Below are 20,936 nucleotides of genomic sequence, written 5' to 3'. Positions count from 1 at the left end.
AGTCCATCCGACTTACAAAGGGGAACCAGAGGATTTTTAGGTTGCATTGTCCCCATTTCCCTACCCGTCACCCCTCTCTGGGGAGGTGGTTCTGAATGGATTGACATTTACTTAGCAGAGAAAGCAATCAAAATTCTAGTTTCCCTTTCATCCAGTTTTTTCACCACCAAGAAACTGTGCAGGAAAGGGCTAAAATTAGGGGCCAAAGCCTATGGCAACAGCAAGGCATAGTTTAGAGTCAGAATTAATGACTCTCACAATCTTCATCATCTCCCCAAATAAACATGCATAATAATTTAAATAAAAATACTGTCCTGCTTTGCAAATGCAGTCATGTGTCAATGACTGGGATACATTCTGAGAAATGCATTGTTAGGCGATTTCACTGTTGTGAGAACATCACAGAATGTACTCACACCAAATCTAGATGCAGTAGTCTATTACACACCTAGGCCATAAGGTATATATAACCCTTTGCTCCTTGGCTACAAACCTGTACAGCATGTTACTGTACTGAATATCATAGGCAATTGTAACACAATGGCATTTGTGTATCTAAATACAGAAAAGGTACAGTAAAAACATTTATCAGTAAAATGTCTTCTAATAATTGTTAAAAGACATCTGCAAAACAATAAAAAATAAAGAAAAGATACAGTAAAAATATGGAATTATAATCTTATGGGACCACCATCATATATGCAGTTTAGAGTTGATCAAAATGTCGTTATGCGTTGCATGATGATATCATTTCAAGACAGGTCCTCTAGCCCCAACCCATCCACCAGATTGCTATCCATAAGCCCCTCGTTCCCATTTAGAAATTCCTCAACCAGCATTGGGAAAAGCTAATGTCCTGGTGTCAAGTTGCTACAAAATGATTTCCAAGCATCCTAAATCCTGATAATTCATGTTGTATTGCTGTAAACATCACCTAAATTGGCTTGAGTTTCATCCATTGACAATTCCTTGTGGTGGATCCAATTGTGGTTTTATAGTTCTTTCTCAGGGGTTCACCTTGGTGGGTGTTCTCTAGGGAGTCCCCTGTGCCCTGAAGTGGAGAAATGATCCCAAGGAGAATTTGCTTTTGCTCAGGCCCTGAGGTTTGAGGGTCTTTTTGAGCTCGTTGCTCAGTTTGGGATGGATATTCCAATTGTGTAATTTACATCTAGCCCCTGCATCTACATGTCACAGGCTTAGAATATACATTTCTCACAGGGGACTTTATTTTTCACATGCATATATCCAGACCCCAGATTTACATGCCCAACTACACCTTGGATAGTTCCACCAGTGTCACAAGTTCCTCAATGTCAAATTGCCCAACACTGACCTCCACCCAAAAAATCTGTACTTCCCCAGCATGCCTCATTTCAGCAAATAGCACAAGGCTGCTGCGCATGGTTGTGTAAGAAGTTCGCTGCACAACAAGGACATGGGGATTTAAATCCAGCTTGCACACAGCTCACTAAGCTGTGCATCCACAGGGCTGTGTCCGCCAAGAGGGCATCATTCTCTAGTTGTACAAAGATGCTACATGAGGTCCAGATGGCCCTGGCAACTACACCATCATCCATCCAGTTGCCATTTCTCCTTCTCATATATTTTTACCCCACCCATTCCCAAGTCATCCCAGAGTCTCACCACCTTGACCTCCTACTTAGTCCTCAAATCTATCTCCTTTGTGCCACCTGCACTATAAGTTGCCAGTTCTGACAAATAAAAATGCAGAGCTCAGCTGGGCGCAGTGGCTCACACCTATAATCCCAGCACTTTGGGAGGCTGAGGTGGGCAGATCACGAGGTCAGGAGATCGAGACCATCCTGGCTAACACGGTGAAACCCCGTCTCTACCAAAAATACAAAAAAATTAGCCGGGTGTGGTGGCGGGCACCTGTAGTCCCAGCTACTTGGGAGGCTGAGGCAGGAGAATGGCGTGAACCCGGGAGGCGGAGCTTGCAGTGAGCCGAGATTGCGCCACTGCACTCCAGCCTGGGCGACAGAGCGACACTCCGTCTCAAAACAAAACAAAAAACAAAAAAACACAATGCAGAGCTCCCACTTAAATGAATTTTAAATAAAGAACAAACAATATTTAGTATCACTATGCCCCTAAATCCATTCTGTCTAACAGAATCCCAACTTTTACTCCAGCCCAAACTGTGCCCAGACAAAAGAACACATTTGTAGCCAGATAAGCATACCCTTGCTCACAGCTTCACCACTGGAAGCTGGATCCGTCTGCTGCCCCCACACCACATTTGGTGGAGGCAGACACATTTCCTCAGAAAATAAGACATTGGGATATTTTGGCTGCTTGTTTGATATAAGGCTAGGACCCTTCATGCACACCACAAAATGTTTACTTTTCATGTAAGCGTTAAAGCCTGGATTTAGGAGCCTCAGTGTTGGCTCCCAGGTGAGTCAGTAGTGGCCTTCCCATTCCTGAGAGTGGCATCAGGCCACAGTCCCTCTTGGGGCTCCCCAGCATGGGAAGGACACTGGTCATCTCAAATGGGCTCCCACCTCCTCTCCCAGAGTGTGCCGGGAACTTGGCCCGTAGACCCCGTAAAAAGGTGCACCATCCCGCATCAGGCATGTGGCTCAGTTCTGGGTAGAGGTAATTATATACCCAAGTACTCTCTCCTGATTTCCCAGCCAGGAAAGAAAAGCCTCTTTAGGACAGGGACATGATCTTGAAGGGCTCCAACTCTAAAATACTTCACCAAGTCAAGTCCTGTAAACAATGTGTTTACCTGCCTAGATTTTGAGACCCAAATGCCTAAGAACAAAACAAAACTAACCAAACTGAGTGCCTCGTATTAGAAATGTGGACAATTAGTGGAATCCTACAGTATATTCCTAAATTCCTTGTGGAATTTTAGAAGTTTAATATGCTACTATCTTAACATTTTGGTAACTTGGAGTTCAGAGATCACTAATTAGAACGTTGGTGCCACTAACTGAATAATACAATGTTTCCTCATGTCCACAGAGGCCATTTTTCATTTATCCCAGGATCCGAAATTAGAATACCTCTGTACAGTGTAAAATTGCACACTAAGAAATTTACTTGTAAAGTGTCACATATAGTTTATTTCTGTTGAACTTCAGTTATTGAAAGTAAGAAATGAACACACACGCACCTCTGCACCCACGTGTTTTTATTTACCAAAGACCCTACAGTGAGGTGAAGGGGATCTTTACATCTAACAGGTTCAACCTCTTTGTAGCTGGAAAGAAGCAAAAGCTGGAACAGCTATGATATGCACATATTTTTCCCATGTGGCCTTTCTCTATGCCTTTGTCTCCCCAGCACACGCAGACATACTCATGCTGTCCAAAGTTGGCAGTAGAACTCTACCTGCCAGCTGTTGAGGTGCCGTGGAATAAGGCCTGGCCATCGAGATGTACCCACAGAGAACACCAGATCCAGTGAAAACTGCCCTGATTTTCAGGAGATGAAATGTAGTTCTGCAACTCCAGAAGTTCAATCATCTAACAGGTGTGTAGGGTTTTTTTGTTTTTTTGTTTTTTTGTTTTTACTCATGGTTTCTGCGGCCTGGATTAAAAGAAAAAGGAATCAAATCATATCTACTTAGAGCAGCATCTAGGAATTATATAGACCCCTTTGAAACCTAGAGACTACTCCAAACCTTCTAAAACTGTATTTTGGTTGTTTTTCTTTCTTTCTTTCTTTCTTTTTTTTTTGAGACATAGTCTCGCTCTGTTGCCCAGGCTGGAGTGCAGTGGCACAATCTTGGCTCACTGCAAGCTCCGCCTCCTGGGTTCACACCATTCTCCTGTCTCAGCCTCCCGAGTAGCTGGGACTATAGGTGCCCACCACCACGCCCAGCTAATTTTTTTGTGTTTTTAATAGAGACGGGGTTTCACCGTGTTAGCTAGGATGGTCTCAATCTCCTGACCTTGTGATCCACCCGCCTCGGCCTCCCAAAGTGCTGAGATTACAGGCGTGAGCCACCACGCCCAGCCGGTTGTTTTTCTTAATATATTTATGGTGTAGGACTCCCTCCTTCCAAAACACCAGGGAACCTTCTGAGAGCAGTTTCCCGTGCCACCTAGATAATCCCACCAGGAAATCTCTGCAGAATATTTTTTGTTCTATATTGTGTCCTCCATTACTAACCCACCTGGTGGTTGCAGTTGACTTTTTTTTTAGAGGTGGGGCATTGTTTTTGACTAGGGGAAAGAAGACTTTTTTATATTTAAGTAATAGAGACACAAAAAATTATTATTTTTTCAGAAGTTAATGTGTTCTGGAAAATCTCTTGGCAGCCTCTATCTTTTTAAAAATTATTTGGTGTTTTTTAAAATTATTATGTTGGGAGCAGGGGTGGGCCCGTAACCCATGGGCCAGAGGATTAGCACGGATGTATGCTGATGTTAACCCGAGGAGTGGTCAGGCACAGCAGCTGGCGGTAGGCACCATGCTCTCTGCCAGTTAGTCTAGAGGCACATATGAAGGTGCCATGAATGCATTGTGGTTTTTGTTTGCTTCTTTGTTTTTGGGATGGAGTTTTGCTCTTGTCGCCCAGGCTGGAGTGTAATGGCATGGTCTTGGCTCACTGCAACCTCTGCCTCCTGGGTTCAAGCGATTCTCCTGCCTCAGCCTCCCGAGTACCTGGGATTACAGGTGCCCACCATCTCGCCTGGCTAATTTTTGTGATTTTAGTAGAGACACGGTTTCGCCATGTTGACCAGGCTGGTCTCGAACTCCAGACCTCAAGTGATTCGCCTGCCTCGGCCTCCAAAAGTGCTGGGATTACAGGCATGAGCCACCACACCTGGCTAAATGTATTGTGCTCTAAACCTGCTTCATTCACTTTGGCTGTGACTGGAGACAACAAACATTTTGGGAAATAAATCATGCTCATGTCATAGACATATTGAGTCTCAGCATGGACCCCAATCTCTTTCCACTTTAAGGTTTTGGGGAGACTAGATCTGCAGCCCTCATTAGCCAGCCAATGGGGTTCCCTAGTGGAGAAAGAGATTGGCTATGAAAATGCCAAGAGTCATTAGTTTGACTGTGTCAAAGCCTGTGAAGCAGCTTTTGTTTTCACCTTTTCCTCCAAATGTTTGCTTCCTGTCTGATTGACAGGAGGCCCTAAAACTCATGACTGGTGGTCACTGAGCTCTCACCCTGCTTGGCTATTGTAGATAGGCAATACTGAACTGGGGAATGCAGCTACAGGGCAATAGTATTACTTACCTGGTATAGATCCAGCCTTCATGTTTTTCTGACATGTACCAAGTTAACATTAGAGAAACATTCCGAAAGGTATTAATAAAATGAAAAGTTTTACCAAAAGCAATGAAAGTTCACCGCTATGGTCTAAATGTTTGTCCTCCCCACCCCAAAATGCATATGTTGAAACCTAATCCCCAAGGTGATGGTATTAGGAGGTAAGGCCATTGGGAGGCGATTAGGTCATGAGATCAGAGCCCTCATGCATGAGATTAGTGCCCTTGTAAAAGAGATCCCAGAGGACTAGCTCACCCCTTCTATCATATGAGGACACAACAAGAAGGTACTATCTATGAGCCAGAAGGCTGGCCCTCAGCAGGCACTGAACCTGCCAGCACCCTGCGCTTGGACTTCCCAGCCTCCAGAACTGTAAGAAATGAATTCCTATTGTTTATAAGCCTTTCTGTTTATGGCATTTTGTTATAGCAGCCTGAAGAGGCTAAGACACTCACATAATGTCTGTATTTTATGATTGATTTGAGGGCATCCTTAGAAAACTAAATATAATTGACTAAAACTGAATGTGGACTAAATATTAATAATATTTTATCAGTGTTAAATTCTGTGAGTTTGGTATTTGTATTGTGGTTGTTAGACAACATCCTTGACCTTAGGCGATACATGCTGAGGTATGTAGGTATACAGGTGTAAAGGGTTACAATATCTGCCACTCACTCTCAAAGAGTTCAGCAAAATGGTAATTGTAATATTGTGAGACAGAGAAAGTTTGAACAAATATTAACGATGATAGAATCTATGTGAAGGATATGCAGGTGTTTGTTGTACAATTCTTGCAACTTTTCTGTAAATGTGAAAGTTTTCAAAATATAAAGTTTTAAAAAAAGCAAAGCACAACACTTCCTCATAAGGGTCAAACACTGAATTTAGAACAGTCACATGACAAAAACCATCAACTGGAAAAGGCTCGCCAGAGTGCAGTCAGCACATGTTTTGTGGGCCTGTTTATGCTCAGGATTGTCTTGGAAAGTCCAAATCACCTGTGGATAGAGGCATGGAGTTAAAGTTTTCTTCCATTACAAAACTAACAATTCTCAACCAATACACTTGACCCCCAATGCTTGGCTATGACATCTGCCCATGAGACCACCTCGGGACAGAAGACACATCCACTCCAGGAGATACTTTGCCTGCCCTCCTTTCCACTATGAAGCCTCTCAAAAGCCTGTTCTTCTGGACTCCTCCAGTTTTGTTTTGTTTGTTTATTTTTTGTTTGTTTGTTTGTTTTTGAGGCAAAGTCTCACTCCATTGCCCAGGCTGGAGTACAGTGGCACAATCTCAGCTCACTGCAACCTCTGCCTCCCAGATTCAAGCGATTCTCCTGCCTCAGCCTCCTGAGTAGCTGGGATTACAGGCACGTGCAACCACACCTGGCTAATTTTTGTATTTTTAGTAGAGACGGGGTTTCACCATGTTGGTCAGGCTTGTCTTGAACTCCTGACCTCGTGATCTGCCCGCCTCGGCCTCCCAAAGTGCTGGGATTACAGGAGTGAGCCACCATGCCCGGCGGACTCCTCCAGTTTTTACACTATCCTTTGAAGTTTCTTTAACCCACCAGAAAGGGGTAGCATGTGCATTAAGGGCACTGCTGGCTGCCAATTGTCAAGCTCCTCAACCTCTTGTATCTCATTTTTCAAATTGTTGGCCTTCTCCTTCACCCAGAAAGGCAAGCTGTGGAAAGAAGACAATACCCTGAGTTGTACTTTGATGCAAAATTTACAAACACCAATAGCAGATAAGGCATTATGTGCTCCAAAAGTAAAAAGACCTCCAATTTAGGAGACCAGCTTCAAAATAAAATATGTTAGTTGTTCACCATTTGCCCCTGCCTCAAACCCAGCTCTTGTTCAGCCCTTCTCTGCCAAGAGGCTGACCTTGCAGCTAGTATCACCTGGGCTTCTCTGTGCTTCCACATTTTTTTTTTTTTTTGAAACAAAGTCTCAGTCCATCGCCCAGGCTGGAATACAGTGGCGCAATCTCAGCTCACTGCAACCTCTGCCTCCCAGATTCAAGCAATTCTCCTGCCTCAGCCTCCTGAGTAGCTGGGACTACAGGCACATGCCACCACACCCGGCTAATTTTTGTATTTTTAGTAGAGACAGGGTTTCACCTTGTTGGTCAAGCTGGTCTTGAATTTCTGACCTAAGGTGATCCACCTGCCTCGGCCTCCCAAAGTGCTGGGATTACAGGTGTAAGCCACTATACCCAGCCCACATTTTTTTGTTTGTTTGTTTTTTGAGACAGAGTCTCGCTCGCTCTGTCGCCCAGGCTGGAGTGCGATCTCTGCTCACTGCAACCTCTCCCTCCCGGGCTCAAGTCACTCTCCCGCTTCAGCCTCTCAAGTAGCTGGGACTACAGGCACATGCCACCATGCCCAGCTAATTTTTGTATTTTTAGTAGAGATGGGGCTTTACCATGTTGGTCAGGCTGGTCTTAAACTCCTGACTCCAGGTGATCCTCCCACCTCGTCCTCCCAAAGTGCTAGGATTACAGGCATGAGCCACCGTCCCCACCCGTGCTTCCGCCTTTGAGCTGGGCTTGACTGATGGTACCGACAGGAGATCAGAAGGTGGACAGAAATTAGGGCATTTCTTACCTATCTCCTCCCCTGATGTCCTATCTCCCAAGGCACCCCAATTCCGGCAGTGCCACAGCTCCTGTTGGGCAGCCCTTCTCCCAGAGCTCCAGCACTTACTGTTCTGCAAACCGTGATCCCTCTTCTTGCTGCTCAGACCCAGGAGTAGTAACGCTTCCCACTGTCATGAGCCTCTGGGTGCTTCACCCTCCCATATGGGTTCCCCCAACCCTGCCCACACACCCATAAATAGTCCCTCTCCTTAAGCTGTCTTCAGAATCCCAGCTGAGTGTGCTTTCTGTTTTCTGCTGGGACCTTGGCTAATGCAGATACCCAGAGTCTTCCCAGAGCCACTGAGACTTGAAAGGGCATTTCTGGGCTGCATGTGGTCCAATAGGTAGCAGGAAGTGTGACTCTGGGATGAGTTGGAGCAGGGAGATGCAGAATGTTTTCATCTTTTGGAAGCTAGAATTCTTGTGCTTTAGGGGAGAAATATACCACAATTGGCAAAATGCCCTGATAAAACTGCTGGGGGTAGGGAAGTCCCTGCAAGAACGAAGAGGATGGTTACCACATAGGTAATTGGTGAAAGTCAAAGTTATTACTTAAAGCCAACAAGCCAAATAGTAGAAACCCAAATAAGAAAAGCAGGACTAAGAGCAATGTATAAAGATACTAGCATAAAGAACTGCTAGAACAAAAACACGAGCATTTCTAAATATCAAAAGAAAGCATTTTTCAGCCTCTGTTGAAGCAATCAAACACTGAAAGACTCACACTAAATATAATACAGTACACATAATAAATGTAACAAATAATGTAACAGAACTGAAATCAAATATATCAGTCTAATCAATAAATGCAAGTGGCCTAATTCACCTGAATTAAAGAAAATATTTTCAAGCTGGCTCACAGAGCAAAATCCAATTCTACACTAAAAGCAAAGTGCTTCAAAAGCAAAAGAATGGGCAAAAAGAATGGGCAAAGGTCAGATGCAAATAAAGTAAGAATTAGAATCTTAATAACTGGCTACGTATACTTTAGGACAAAAAGTATTAAATGAGAAAAGTAAAGATACTTTCATAATGCTAAAAGACACAATTAACAACAAAAATAGTCGAAATGCTAATATTCAGACACCCTAACTCTCACACTAACTCTCAGTCCAAACGAGGCCAAGTGAACAAAAGTAAGGAAATAGAGGGGCTAAACAACATAACTAATAGTCAGTCTTCTGTGTATGTATCTAACTTTCCATCCTGATTAAATGGAATACACTTTCTTTTCAAGCACATGTGGAAATGTAAAAATAAATATTAAGTGACTTAATATAGCTGCATCCCATAATACTTTGTCCTTGGAAGATACATTACCTGCAATGCCTCATCTAGGACCCAGATCAAATACCACCTCCTCTGCAACATGTCCTCAACTTCCCCCCATGTCTTTCCTCTATGTACACATTGTACCGTATTTGCTTTCAATTGTTTTATGATTACTCATCTAGTGGTCTCTCCCCACAATAGACAATGAGCCTTGAAACAAATATCATATCTTATTCGTCTTTGTGATCCCTGCCTCCATTACCTCACCACCTTCCCATTTCTCCTATAGATCAAGTGCATAAATGGTACTCAAAGGATATCTGCTAAGTTGAATAAATAATCCCTGTAAACGTACTGCACATTATAGGGACCTTTTCAATAAGTAATCTTACCTCCCTAATTTTTATTCTAATTCTGGCTGTCTCTGTCACTAACTAGAGAAGACTTGGCAACTTTATCTTGTTCTGGTTATCAGGTTTTGTTCTTATTTTAAAGGTGGATTGTTGCATTTGCAGATTTAACATTCTTAAATTTCCAAGCACAATTACTACACTATTTAAGGATGTGAATAACTTTGATGACAGTAATGGAATAGCACAAAACTGATTCATCAAATAACTTGGGAAAAAAACCTACAATTTTTATTAATAGATGATAGATAATAACATTTTTATTCATAGATAATAATTCCAGCCATAATGAAGTAGCGGGGATCAGATTTACTCTCCTGACTTAAACAAGTAGAAAACTGGACAAAATGTATGAAATAACAATTTTCAGAATGAGACAACAGGCAGCACAGGATTGTGATCCTAAAGAAAAGGAAAGCAAATGAAGAGAGCCCTGTAATCACCCAGCTTTTGCCTGGAGGCACATTCAAGACCACAGCGTAGGATGAGCAACCCCACACAGAGCATGGCATTCTCTGTGAGTTTGAGGAGCCGAAGATCCGAGTTCAGAGAGTCTTGGAGGGCTGGAAACTGCAGGGCAGAGTTCTGGGGGAGAAAGAACTATACAAAAAAATGAAAGTAAGAAATTTACACAGCACTTCCTTTGAGTCTTTGCTGAATATTAAGACACACATGTGTAGGGTAGAACTCCACAAGATCAGACAGTAGAGTGAATGGGAACTGAATGGGCTCACAAAGGGCTAAAAATCATTTTAGTTCCCACCAAATAAAGTGAAGACTCCTCATTGATCACTCAAGGTATTCAGCAGAGACTCTAAAAGGGCCACATCTTACTTAGTAATGGAGTTAAACTATCCCTAAAGACTGCTTTAGACACGCCCTAACAAAGCTTGAAAACAAGCGTCGAAAGAATCAAACCAAACTGCGAGTGACTTAACTGCCTGCTACAGCAAAGCCCAGCACTCTTTAAAAGAAGACAACAAGGCCTGTTGCGGTGGTTCACCCCTGTAATCCCAGCACTTTGGGAGCCTGAGGCAGGTGGATCACGAAGTCAGGAGATTGAAACCAGCCTGGCCAACATGGTGAAACCCCGTCTCTACTAAAAATACAAAAATTAGCTGGATGTGGTGGCACGTGCCTGTAATCCCAGCCACTCGGGAGGCTGAGGTAGGAGAATCCCTCGAACCTGGGGGGCGGAGGTTGCAGTGAGCCCAGATTGTGCCACTGCACTCCAGCCTGGTGACAAAGCAAGACTCTGTCTAAAAAAAAATAAATAAAATAAAAAATAAAATAAAATAAGACAACAAAATCCAAATACTCAACAATATAAAATTATAATGTCCAGTATCCAAATAAAAATTACTAGACATACCAGGAAGCAGGAAAATGTGACCCATAATCAGGAGAAAAATCAGCCAGTAGAAACACACCCAGAAATGACACAAATAATAGAATTAGCAAACAAAAATCTTTTTTTTTTTTTGAGATGGAGTCTCACTCTGTCGCCCGGCTGGAGTGCAGTGGCGCGATCTCGGCTCACCGCAACCTCTGCCTCCAGGGTTCAAGTGATTCTCCTGCCTCAGCCTCCCAAGTAGCTGGGACTACAGGTGCATGCCACCACACTCAGATAATTTTTGTGTTTTTAGTAGAAACAGGGTTTCACCATGTTGGCCAGGATGGTCTTGATCTCTTGACTTCGTGATCCGCCAGCCTCGGCCTCCCAAAGTGCTGTGGTTACAGGCGTGAGCCACCATGCCCGGCTGCAAACAAAAATCTTTTTTTTTTTTTTTTGAGACAGAGTCTCACTGTGTCGCCCAGGCTGGAGTGCAGTGGCACCATCTCGGCTCACTGCAAGCTCTGCCTCCCGGGTTCACGCCATTCTCCTGCCTCAGCCTCCCAAGTAGCTGGGACCACAGGCACCTGCCACCACGCCCAGCTAATTTTTTGTATTTTTCATAGAGACAGGGTTTCACCATGTTAGCCAGGATGGTCTCAATCTCCTGACCTCGTGATCCGCCAGCCTCGGCCTCCCAAAGTGCTGGGATTACAGGCATGAGCCACCGCGCCCGGCCCGCAAACAAAAATCTTTAAACAGCTATTACTATGTCCAAGTATTTAAGGAAAACATGAAAATAGGAAAGAACAACAGATATAAAAAAGAATCAAATAGAATTTCTAAAGATCGAAATACATAATCACTGGATGGGACTAACAGCAAACTAGATACTACAGAACAAAATAGAGAATCTAGGAAACAATAAATGCTAAATCCAGCAACAGAAGACTTTGTCACTTCTGCCATGACTAACTGGTTAGCAGACTTTTTCATTAGGGTGACTGTCCCTGAGGAAAGGGTCCAAGTCTCACAATTGTCTTATTGACCATAGCACAGAGGAATATGCTGATCGACTTCTCTCTCTTTTTTTTTTTTTTTAATTTGAGACAGGGTTTTGCTCTGTCACCTAGGCTGGAGTGCATAGCACAATCGTAGCTCACTGCAGCCTCAAACTCATAGACTCAAGAAACCCTCCTGCCTCAGCCTCCCAAGTACCTAGGACTACAGTTGCATACCACTATGCCTGGCTAATTAAAAAAATATATATTTTGTAGAGATAGGGTCTCACTATGTTGCCCATGCTGGTCTCAATCTCTTGGCTTCAAGCAGTCCCCCTGCCTTGGCCTCCCAAAGTGCTGGGATTATAGGTGTGAGCCACTGCACCCAGCTAGCTTTGTACTTCTTCAAGAAAAAAAAAAAAAAAACCTTTCTTTTTAGGAAAACCAGACTAATTGGTATTCTGGGGTTTATACATGCAAAAACATATTTGCATATGAAAGGTAATGTACAAAAGCTAAAATAGTAGAGTGATGAAATTTAGGCAATTGCTATTATTTCGAATATTTGAGAATAGTGTTTATTAAAAATGTAAAGTACAGACATGAGAAGCCCTAATCATGTGCCATAAGTAACAATGCAACATAATAAAGACATTAAAATCTCAAGTTTGGAATAAAAGGTTTTTATTCCCACTGAGCTCCAGAGTGGGTCAGACCCTGGGACACATGCCCACTCATAGGAGACTGTTTTGTATTAGAAAGTAAAAAAAGAAAGAAAGAAAGAAAAGAAAATATCTCTTTATAGGTCAGAAACCTGCTTGGGTAAATAAGTGAGGTTCAGAATGGAGTGAAGCAAAAGTGTGAAATTAGAGGAATGATATTTCCCTCAAACATAGAAGTGCTCTGTTAGCTTTCTTTCTGCCTCTTGAAACTCTAACCATTCTCCCCAGTTGCAATCATTTAAGTATGTGTCTTTCTTTCCCAACAAACTCATGTTCTAGGAATCAGGAACCCTGTCTTTTTGTTCCATATGAACTCTCCTATAGTGCATGGCTAGCACAACACGTGGCATCTGGTAGTTTGTCAATTACATCTGTTGAATATGTGACCATCCCAGTTGCAGACTCTACAGAATGTCTGTCCAAACACCTTCCTTACAAACTGCCCCACCCTCCTGCTGGGATTCAAAAGGGCCTTGTGTCCTGGTTATCTACCTGCTCCTCCACATAAGGAAATAATAAAATAATCGATATTTAATAAAGATGGGATAACACAAAACATGGTAAGAGAACTCACTTGGAAATTTGTGGAAGAGGCTCAAGTGGAATAAATGTATCAAATTTCTTTTCATAAGGCACTCTGAAAAACAGAAAAGGCATAAAACTGGTATGCCATCTACAGCAAAGAGATCAATACATCATTGTATTCAATAGAATGTCCTGTTTTCCGATTTTAATTTTCAAGTATGGACTTCAAAACTGTAAGAACCGCAAATTTTATTTTATTTTATTTTATTTATGTTTTGAGACAGGGTCTCACTCTGTCCCCAAGGCTGGAGTGCAGTGGCACAATCTCAGTTCACTGCAGCCTCGACTTTCCAGACTCAGGTGATCCTCCCACCTCAGCCTCCGAAGTAGCTGGGATTATAGGCACGCACCACCATGCCCAGCTAATTTTTTGTATTTTTGTAGAGAAGGGGTTTTTCCATGTTGCCCAGGTAGGTCTGGAACGCCTGGGCTGAAGCAATCCTCCAGCCTCAGCCTCTCAAAGTGCTAGGATTACAGGCATGAGCCACTGTGCCTGGCCCACAGATTTTATATTATTTTATTTTATTTTATTTATTTTGAGATGGAGTCTTACTCACTCTGTCGCCCAGGCTAGAGTGTGGCGCTGCAATCTCAGCTCACTGCAACTTCCATCTCCCAGGTTCAAATAATTCTCCTGCCTCAGCCTCCTGAGTAGCTGAGATTGCAGGCATCTGCCACCATGCCCAGATAATTTTTGTATTTTTAGTAGACATGGGATTTTACCATGTTGGCCAGGCTGGTCTTGAACTCCTGACCTCAGGCGATCCGCCCCCCCCCCCACCTTGGCCTCTCAAAGGGCTGGGGTTACAGGTGTGAGCCACCGCGCCCGGCCCACAGATTTTAGTTTTGATCATTTTTAGTCAACATCATTATATCCCACATGGTTAATTTTTTAAAATAATATTTTAAATGTAGTACACCAACTACCCAGCACTTTGGGAGGCCAAGGCGTGCGGATCATGAGGTCAGGAGATCGAGACCATCCTGGCTAACATGGTGAAACCCCATCTGTACTAAAAATACAAAAAATTACCTGGGTGTGGTGGCGGGCACCTGTAGTCCCAGCTACTTGGGAGGCTGAGGCAGGAGAATGGTGTGAACCCGGGAGGCGGAGCTTGTAGTGAGCCGAGATGGCGCCACTGCACTCCAGCCTGGGCGATGGAGCAAGACCCCATCTCAAAAAAAAAAAAAAAAAAAAATGTAATACACCAACTATTTTTCTTTTAATGTAATGATCCTCCCATTTTTCTCCATCACTTTGGTCTAAGTTTATTTCCAAGTTTAAGTCCACCAACATAGTAGTCACTGTGGCCAACAATCTGATTCAGTATGAAAATTTAAAAGTTTTCAAATATGTGATAATAGAGATAGGAACAAAATTAACAACTACTTTTTTGTAGTCCAAGTCCCTGTGTGTAATTTTAATTATACACATGCATGTGTGCAGACATTAATTAACTAAAGATGAGCTTTTCAAGGAATTTTCATCTAATCACGTCTTGTTGACATCTATCCCTTTTAAAATATAATTTCTGTATAGTAGAGATACACAATTCCTTTAAAGTTAACTATATAATGCTAGTATTAACATACACTTACATTGAAAAATTCACTGGTGGGAGCGTTGATCCTGCTTTGTGGAAGTCTTTACTCTGTTCTGGGTACATATATGGATTGTCCCCTGGAGTTAACTTTGAGATTCCATTCCTGGGATCAATATCTGTGGAGAAGGTTCGAAAACAAAATCATACAAGGGCTGAAGATGATCCACAGATTTGCTGTAAGTATTGGCATGACAATGGAAATAGGATATTTTAGTATTTTATTATAAATTACATAGAAGTTTCTCAAAGTTCTGTTTGTGATTATCTTGCCTTAAGGAGATGAGCCTATATTTGGGACATTTTCCAAAAAGTGTTGTTATAACTACCTCACCCTGGAAAAGAATTGTTAGATTCAGATGGAGTGTTTTGGTTTAAAATATAAGGTGAATCAGAGGTTTCTTTGCAATGATCCAAAAATCTCTGACCTAAAAATCTCTTCATTCCTGAGCATTAGTGCACTTTGAATCCCTGAGTCTTAGGAAGCCGAAGAAACAAGTGTCCTTGGGGCTCTGCCTCTCTGACTGGGTCCAGAAAGGAAACCAACTAAGGATGTCTTGCTCTTTCTGCCTCAAGGACTGGGGCCATGCAGCAGTGGGAGGTGGCTTCCTGGAGAAGAGCAGGATTACTCAGCAGAGGTTCTTACACCCAGCTCAGCCCCTGCTAAAGCCCCAGGAACAAGAAACTAATCACGGGAGTAGAAGGCATCAGCCTAGTGTAGGGTGATCATTTAAACCCACACACCTAAAGTCCTTAAAATTGCCTATTTAAAAAATTAAAATTTAAAATAAATAAATCAACCCACATACTTACACCAGATGCATCTCCTAAGAGAACAAGCCTGGACTACGAGACTCATCACCCTTGGGCTCAGAAACAGGGACACGTGGCTGGAAGCACGACCTCCATCTTTGCTACACACTCAGATTCTTGTAGCTAACTCGGAAAAGCCATCAGCGTGACAGGTGGAAGTTCTTGGGTTACTGGAGCATTTACTTTTTTGTCTTTCTCTTTCAAAAACCTTTTCAATAACTGACTGTATTACACTTTTGATTAGCTCTTCTGTGTAGTGAAATAACATCAACTATACCCATGCATTGAGTGCCTGCTGGGTATGAGATGCTGAGGATTCAAAGCAGAGAGAATGGAGGTTTAAAATATATACTGAATCCCCTTGAGGCCAGGAGTTCCAGACCAGCCTGGCCAACACAGTGAAACCCTGTCTCTACTTAAAATACAAAAATTAGCTGGGTGTGGTGGCACACGCCAGTAATCCCAGTTACTCAGGAGGCTGAGACAGGAGAATTGCTTAAACCCGGGAGACGGAGGTTGCAGTAAGCCGAGATCATGCCACTGTACTCCAGCCTGGGAAACAGAATGAGACTCTGTCTCAAAAATGTAATTAATTAATTAAATATACAGTGCATCTGAAACCTTTCGCATACCAAACCAGGGCACTGACAAGTAAGAGTTGGGTGACAGCAAGAGGTGGTGGGAAGGGTTTGGACTTTGGAGTCAGTCGCACCTGAGTTCATACTCACTCCTGCAATTTCTAGTTCTGTGCCCTTGAGCTATTTATTTAACCTTCCTAAGCCTTTGTAACCTCATTTATAAACTGTTTATTTCAAATGGCTACTTTGCAGAGTCATCACGAATACTAAACAATAATGATGTGAGCATATAACAAGCACCCAAGAAATAGTAGCAATTATTATTATTTGAAATCAGAACTGGACTAATACCCCTCATCCCAATTATTTTTTAATCTGGAGGATACGATTGCTATATAGCTGAGGTATAAACTTCTCCCCAGGGAATCTTATCTAGATAAGATAAGGGAGACAATGTAAAGACGAAGGTAACACTACAAGGCAGTAAATGCCATATACTATAGAACAGTGGTTCCAAAATTTTAGCACACCTGAAAATCACCTAGGAAACTTGTTTAAAATGCAGCCTTTAACCCAAGAAATTCTGTTGCAGAAGATCTCTAATAGTTCCCACAACCAGCATTTTTTATAAACTCTCCAGTTGGTTATGATATAGGTGGTCTAAGGAGAACACCTAGAAATAGACTATGGTGGCCAGGCACAGTGGCTCATGCTTGTAATCCCAGCACTTTGGGAGGCCGAGGCAGGTGGATCACCTGACATCAGGAGTTCAAGACCAGCCTGATCAACGTGGTGAAATCCTGTCTCCACTAAAAATACAAAATTAGCTGGGCATAGTGGCGCATGCCTGTAATCCCAGCTACTCAGGAGGCTGAGGCAGGAGAATCGCTTGAACCTGGGAGGCAACGATTGCAGTGAGCCGAGATCGCACCATTGCACTACAGCCTGGGCAACAAGAGCGAAATTCTGTCTCAAAAAAATTAAAAAAAAAAATAGACTATGGTAAAATATATCACAAGATAATGTCAGGAGGAAGAAAAAGAGCCAATGGTGTGGTGTCAGTATAAGGTGTTACTTTTAGGGGAAAAATCTCCCAAACAACACTTCTGAGATAACACGTTTGTTTAAGCTATTAGGTACAATATGGGGCCTTGGTATAATTTCCGGATATCTCACCAAAACAGGTATCAGCCCAAAGTGCTGGCCACTATGTATCAATAGCTGATGGACCCATAACACTGCATGATCAGTTCTAATGCTTGTTTGTTTTTATACAGACCATCCAATTTCCTGGATGTAGACATTCAGGAGGTAGAAAATGGGAAACATACATTTAGAGGCAAATAACCATATGAGGGAGCGAACTGTTCACCAAATAACTTACTCTGCCCCACATTCCAGTGCCCCGATGCACTTAGGTAGAGCCATGTTCTGACTGATAGATTGTGAGCAGAGATGATATGTGCCACTTTAAAAAGAAGCATTTAAGGAGCTGATGTGAAAAACCTTCCAGCATTTTCTCTTTCCCCTTCTATGGCAATCTTAGAAGCCACAGGTTGAGATGGAAAGGTCACAGATAAAAGCAGATGGCATCCTTGGAAAGGAGTTGTCCTGGAGAGCTGCTGGATCCACAGTGGACTTTACAAGAGAAAGGAGCAAACTTTAGTGCTTAAGCTGCAGAAATTTCAGGGACTGTTACTGCAGCAGAATCTATCCTATTCTGACTAATACAATCTGCTGTACTGTAAGAAGACCTACACAATAGAAAATTGTATTTTCAGATCTATTTCCCTACCACCTACAATCATAGACGGCATTTTGTTCTGTGGCAACAGCTAGGCCTTTAGGAAACTCCACCAATATCCTGGTTATGGCTGATGGATAACAGTCAACCATTATTTAAAGATATTTTGATTGATTTTTTTATATAATAATGCATTGCATTCCAGTTTAAAATGGCAGCTGGTTGGCAGTCCCTGAGCCTGCCACTTCATCTCATCCAAGAAATAATGAGTGGGGGCCAGGAGGGGTGGCTCACACCTGTAATCCCAGCACTTCAGGAGGCCGAGGTGGGTGGATCATCTGAGGTCAGGAGTTTGAGACCAGCCTGGCCAACATGGTGAAACCCTGTCTCTACTAAAAGACAAAAATTAGCCGGCCATGGTGGCACATGCCTGTAATCCCAGCTACTCCAGGAGGCTGAGACATGAGAATTGCTTGAACCCAGGGGGCGGAGGTTGCAGTGAGCCAAGGTCACGCTACTGCACTCCAGCCTGGGTGACAGAGTGAGACTCTGTCTAAAAAAAAAAAAAAAGAAAGAAAGAGAAAAGAAAAAAAGAGAAAGAAAGAAAGAGAGAGAGAGAGAGAAAGAGAGAGAAAGAAAGAAAGAAAGAAAGAAAAAGAAAGAGAGAGAGAGTGGGGAGAGAATTTCGCAGAGGAAGAAGTGTACAGTGTCATGCCCGACAGTATCGAGTGCTGCAGTGAGATCAAGGAAGAGAAGAAATGGAAAAAGACCATTGCGTTTGATGTTTAAAGAAGTCACTGTACATCACCTAAGAAGTAATCATACTAAAACGAGTCAAGCCTGTAGATCCAACTACCACTTCACAGGAAATACACAGGAAAGAGGAACTTGTTAAATGATACCAAGCAATGTAATCAGCGAAGTCCTGATCATGGTCAACACTACAGGACAAGGCCTAGATTCTTCACCATACAAATTGCAAGAAAAAAGGAGGGAGAAAGAAACTTAACAGACATACCAACCAATTTCAATCTGTGGGCCTTACTTGGATGCTGATCCAAACAAACTAAATATTTTTAAATTATGGCATTTATGAGACAATGGGATATTTGGACACTGAATATATTAAGGAATTACTGTTAATTTTTAAAATATGATATTATGATATGGAATTGTGGTTATGTTAATAAAATAATCCTTATCTATCAGAGGCACATATGATGTATTTAGAGATGAAATAATATGATGTCTGAAATTTGCTTTAAAATAATCCCTGGGAGGAGGAGTAATGATGAAACAAGTTAGCCAGGTGTTGATCATTATTGAAGCTAAGTGGATGAGTACATCGGGTTTCATTATGCTATTGTTTGAAAATTTACCTAATAAGTTTTTCTTTAAAAAAATGTGAAATATGGGTTACCACTGGAGTTGGGGGAGGAAAGATGGAATATTCAGGGAAGAGGATATTGGAGGCTTCAAATATAAAGTTAGAATTTTATTTCTTAAGTGGAGTAAAAGAACGCAAGTATTTGTGATATTTCATTCCATATAGTCAACAAATGTTTCATAAATATATCATTGCATTTACTCAGTATTTATAAAACTCTAAAGGAAGAAGGGAAAGAAGAAATGAAAGGATGGAGAGAGGAAGGGAGGAAAGGAAACAGGAAAAAGGAAGGAGGGAAGGAAGGAAAGAAGGAAGGAGGGAAGGAAGGAAGGAGGGAAGGAGGGAGGGAAGGAAGGAAGGAAAGAAAGAAAGAAGAGGACAGGAGAAGAAAGGAAAGGAAAGGAAAGGAAAGGGAAGAATCACAAACATAAAATTCAGGATAAGGTGGTTTACTTTTGAGCCAGGAGGGCAGTGATAAGTGAAGATTAAGATTTGGGTCATTATGATAATCCCATTTACTTTTGGTAGGTACTTGCAGCTCAAGAATGCAGGGTAGGCTGGCTGCAGTGGCTCACACCTGTAATACCAGCACTTTGAGAGGCCAAGGCCGCCTGATCGCTTGAGCCCAGGAATTTGAGACCGGCCTGGGCAACATGGAGAAACCCTGTCTCCACTAAAAATAGAAAAATCAGCCAGGCGTGGTGGCACATGCCTCTAGTCCCAGCAACTTGGAGGCTGAGGTTAGAGGATTGCTTGAGCCTGGGGCTGGGGGGCTGGCGTTCGGAACTGCAGTGAGCCAAGATGGTGGCACTGCACTCCAGCCTGGGCCACAGAGCAAGACCTTGTCTTAAAAAAAAAAAAAAAGTGCCAGGCACGGTGGCTCACGCCTGTAATCCCAGCACTTTGGGAGGCCGAGGCAGGCGGATCACCTGAGGTCGGGAGTTCGAGACCAGCCTGACCAACATGGAGAAACCCCATCTCTACTAAAAATACAAAATTAGCCGGGTGTGGTGGTGCATGCCTGTAATCCCATCTACTCCGGAGGCTGAGGCAGGCGAATGGCTTGAACCTGGGAGGCGGAGGTTGCTGTGAGCCAAGATCGAGCCATTGCACTCCATCCTGGGCAACAAGAGCGAAACTCCATCTCAAAAAAAAAAAAAAAGAAAAGAAAAGAAAAAAGGCAAGGTGCAGGACTCCTCACAGATTTCAATTTCAATGACCACTCTCCCAGCTCATTTAGTATGGCTTTCCACGTATTTTTCTACCCAAATAAATAAAAGCCTCAATTCTCAAAACTATTTGTCTCTGCTGTGAGTTTAAAAATCTATTTTAAAACTCAAAAATGAGAACAGTCTACTTCTTTCTCTTTGTATTCCTGCTACAGCAATCCTATTTATTTCTGGAGCAATGGTTGCCTCCTACACAGGGATTTATATAGAAAAATGTGTCATAAATGGTCCGTTGGTACTCAGCAACTTTTGAGGGTCTTTCGGTAAGTCTATTATGAGTAGGTTGGGGCAAAGAACTCACTGAGCTACAAACCAAGGAGATGTAGATACACAGGTAGATATATATT

The 20,936-nt window shown here is 42.6% G+C and overlaps 1 protein-coding gene across 9 annotated transcripts in view; it reads right to left on the bottom strand.

Annotated features, from left to right (window-relative positions):
* Positions 1-3,147: 3,147 nt before the first annotated feature.
* Positions 3,148-20,936, bottom strand: part of SPATS1 (spermatogenesis associated serine rich 1) — a 37,573-nt gene continuing 19,784 nt past the window's right edge. For 3 of the 9 annotated variants that reach the window (XM_054557590.2, XM_054557591.2, XM_054557592.2), the window contains exons 6-8: positions 14,837-14,957; positions 13,227-13,289; positions 9,808-10,181 (exon numbers count right to left, since the gene is read on the bottom strand). In XM_054557590.2, the coding sequence (XP_054413565.2) occupies positions 10,142-10,181; positions 13,227-13,289; positions 14,837-14,957 (224 nt within the window). In that variant the 3' untranslated portion in view covers positions 9,808-10,141. Of the gene's footprint in view, positions 6,267-6,841; positions 6,958-9,807; positions 10,182-13,226; positions 13,290-14,836; positions 14,958-20,936 lie in introns of those variants that run through there. The other 6 variants (XM_054557585.2, XM_002816939.5, XM_054557588.2 and 3 more) reach the window with 4 other exon arrangements.

Source organism: Pongo abelii, chromosome 5, assembly GCF_028885655.2.
Source record: "Pongo abelii isolate AG06213 chromosome 5, NHGRI_mPonAbe1-v2.0_pri, whole genome shotgun sequence".
NCBI lineage: Eukaryota > Metazoa > Chordata > Mammalia > Primates > Hominidae > Pongo > Pongo abelii.
The sequence above is the reverse complement of the archived record's forward strand: the minus strand, read 5'-3'. Positions and strand labels throughout refer to the sequence as shown.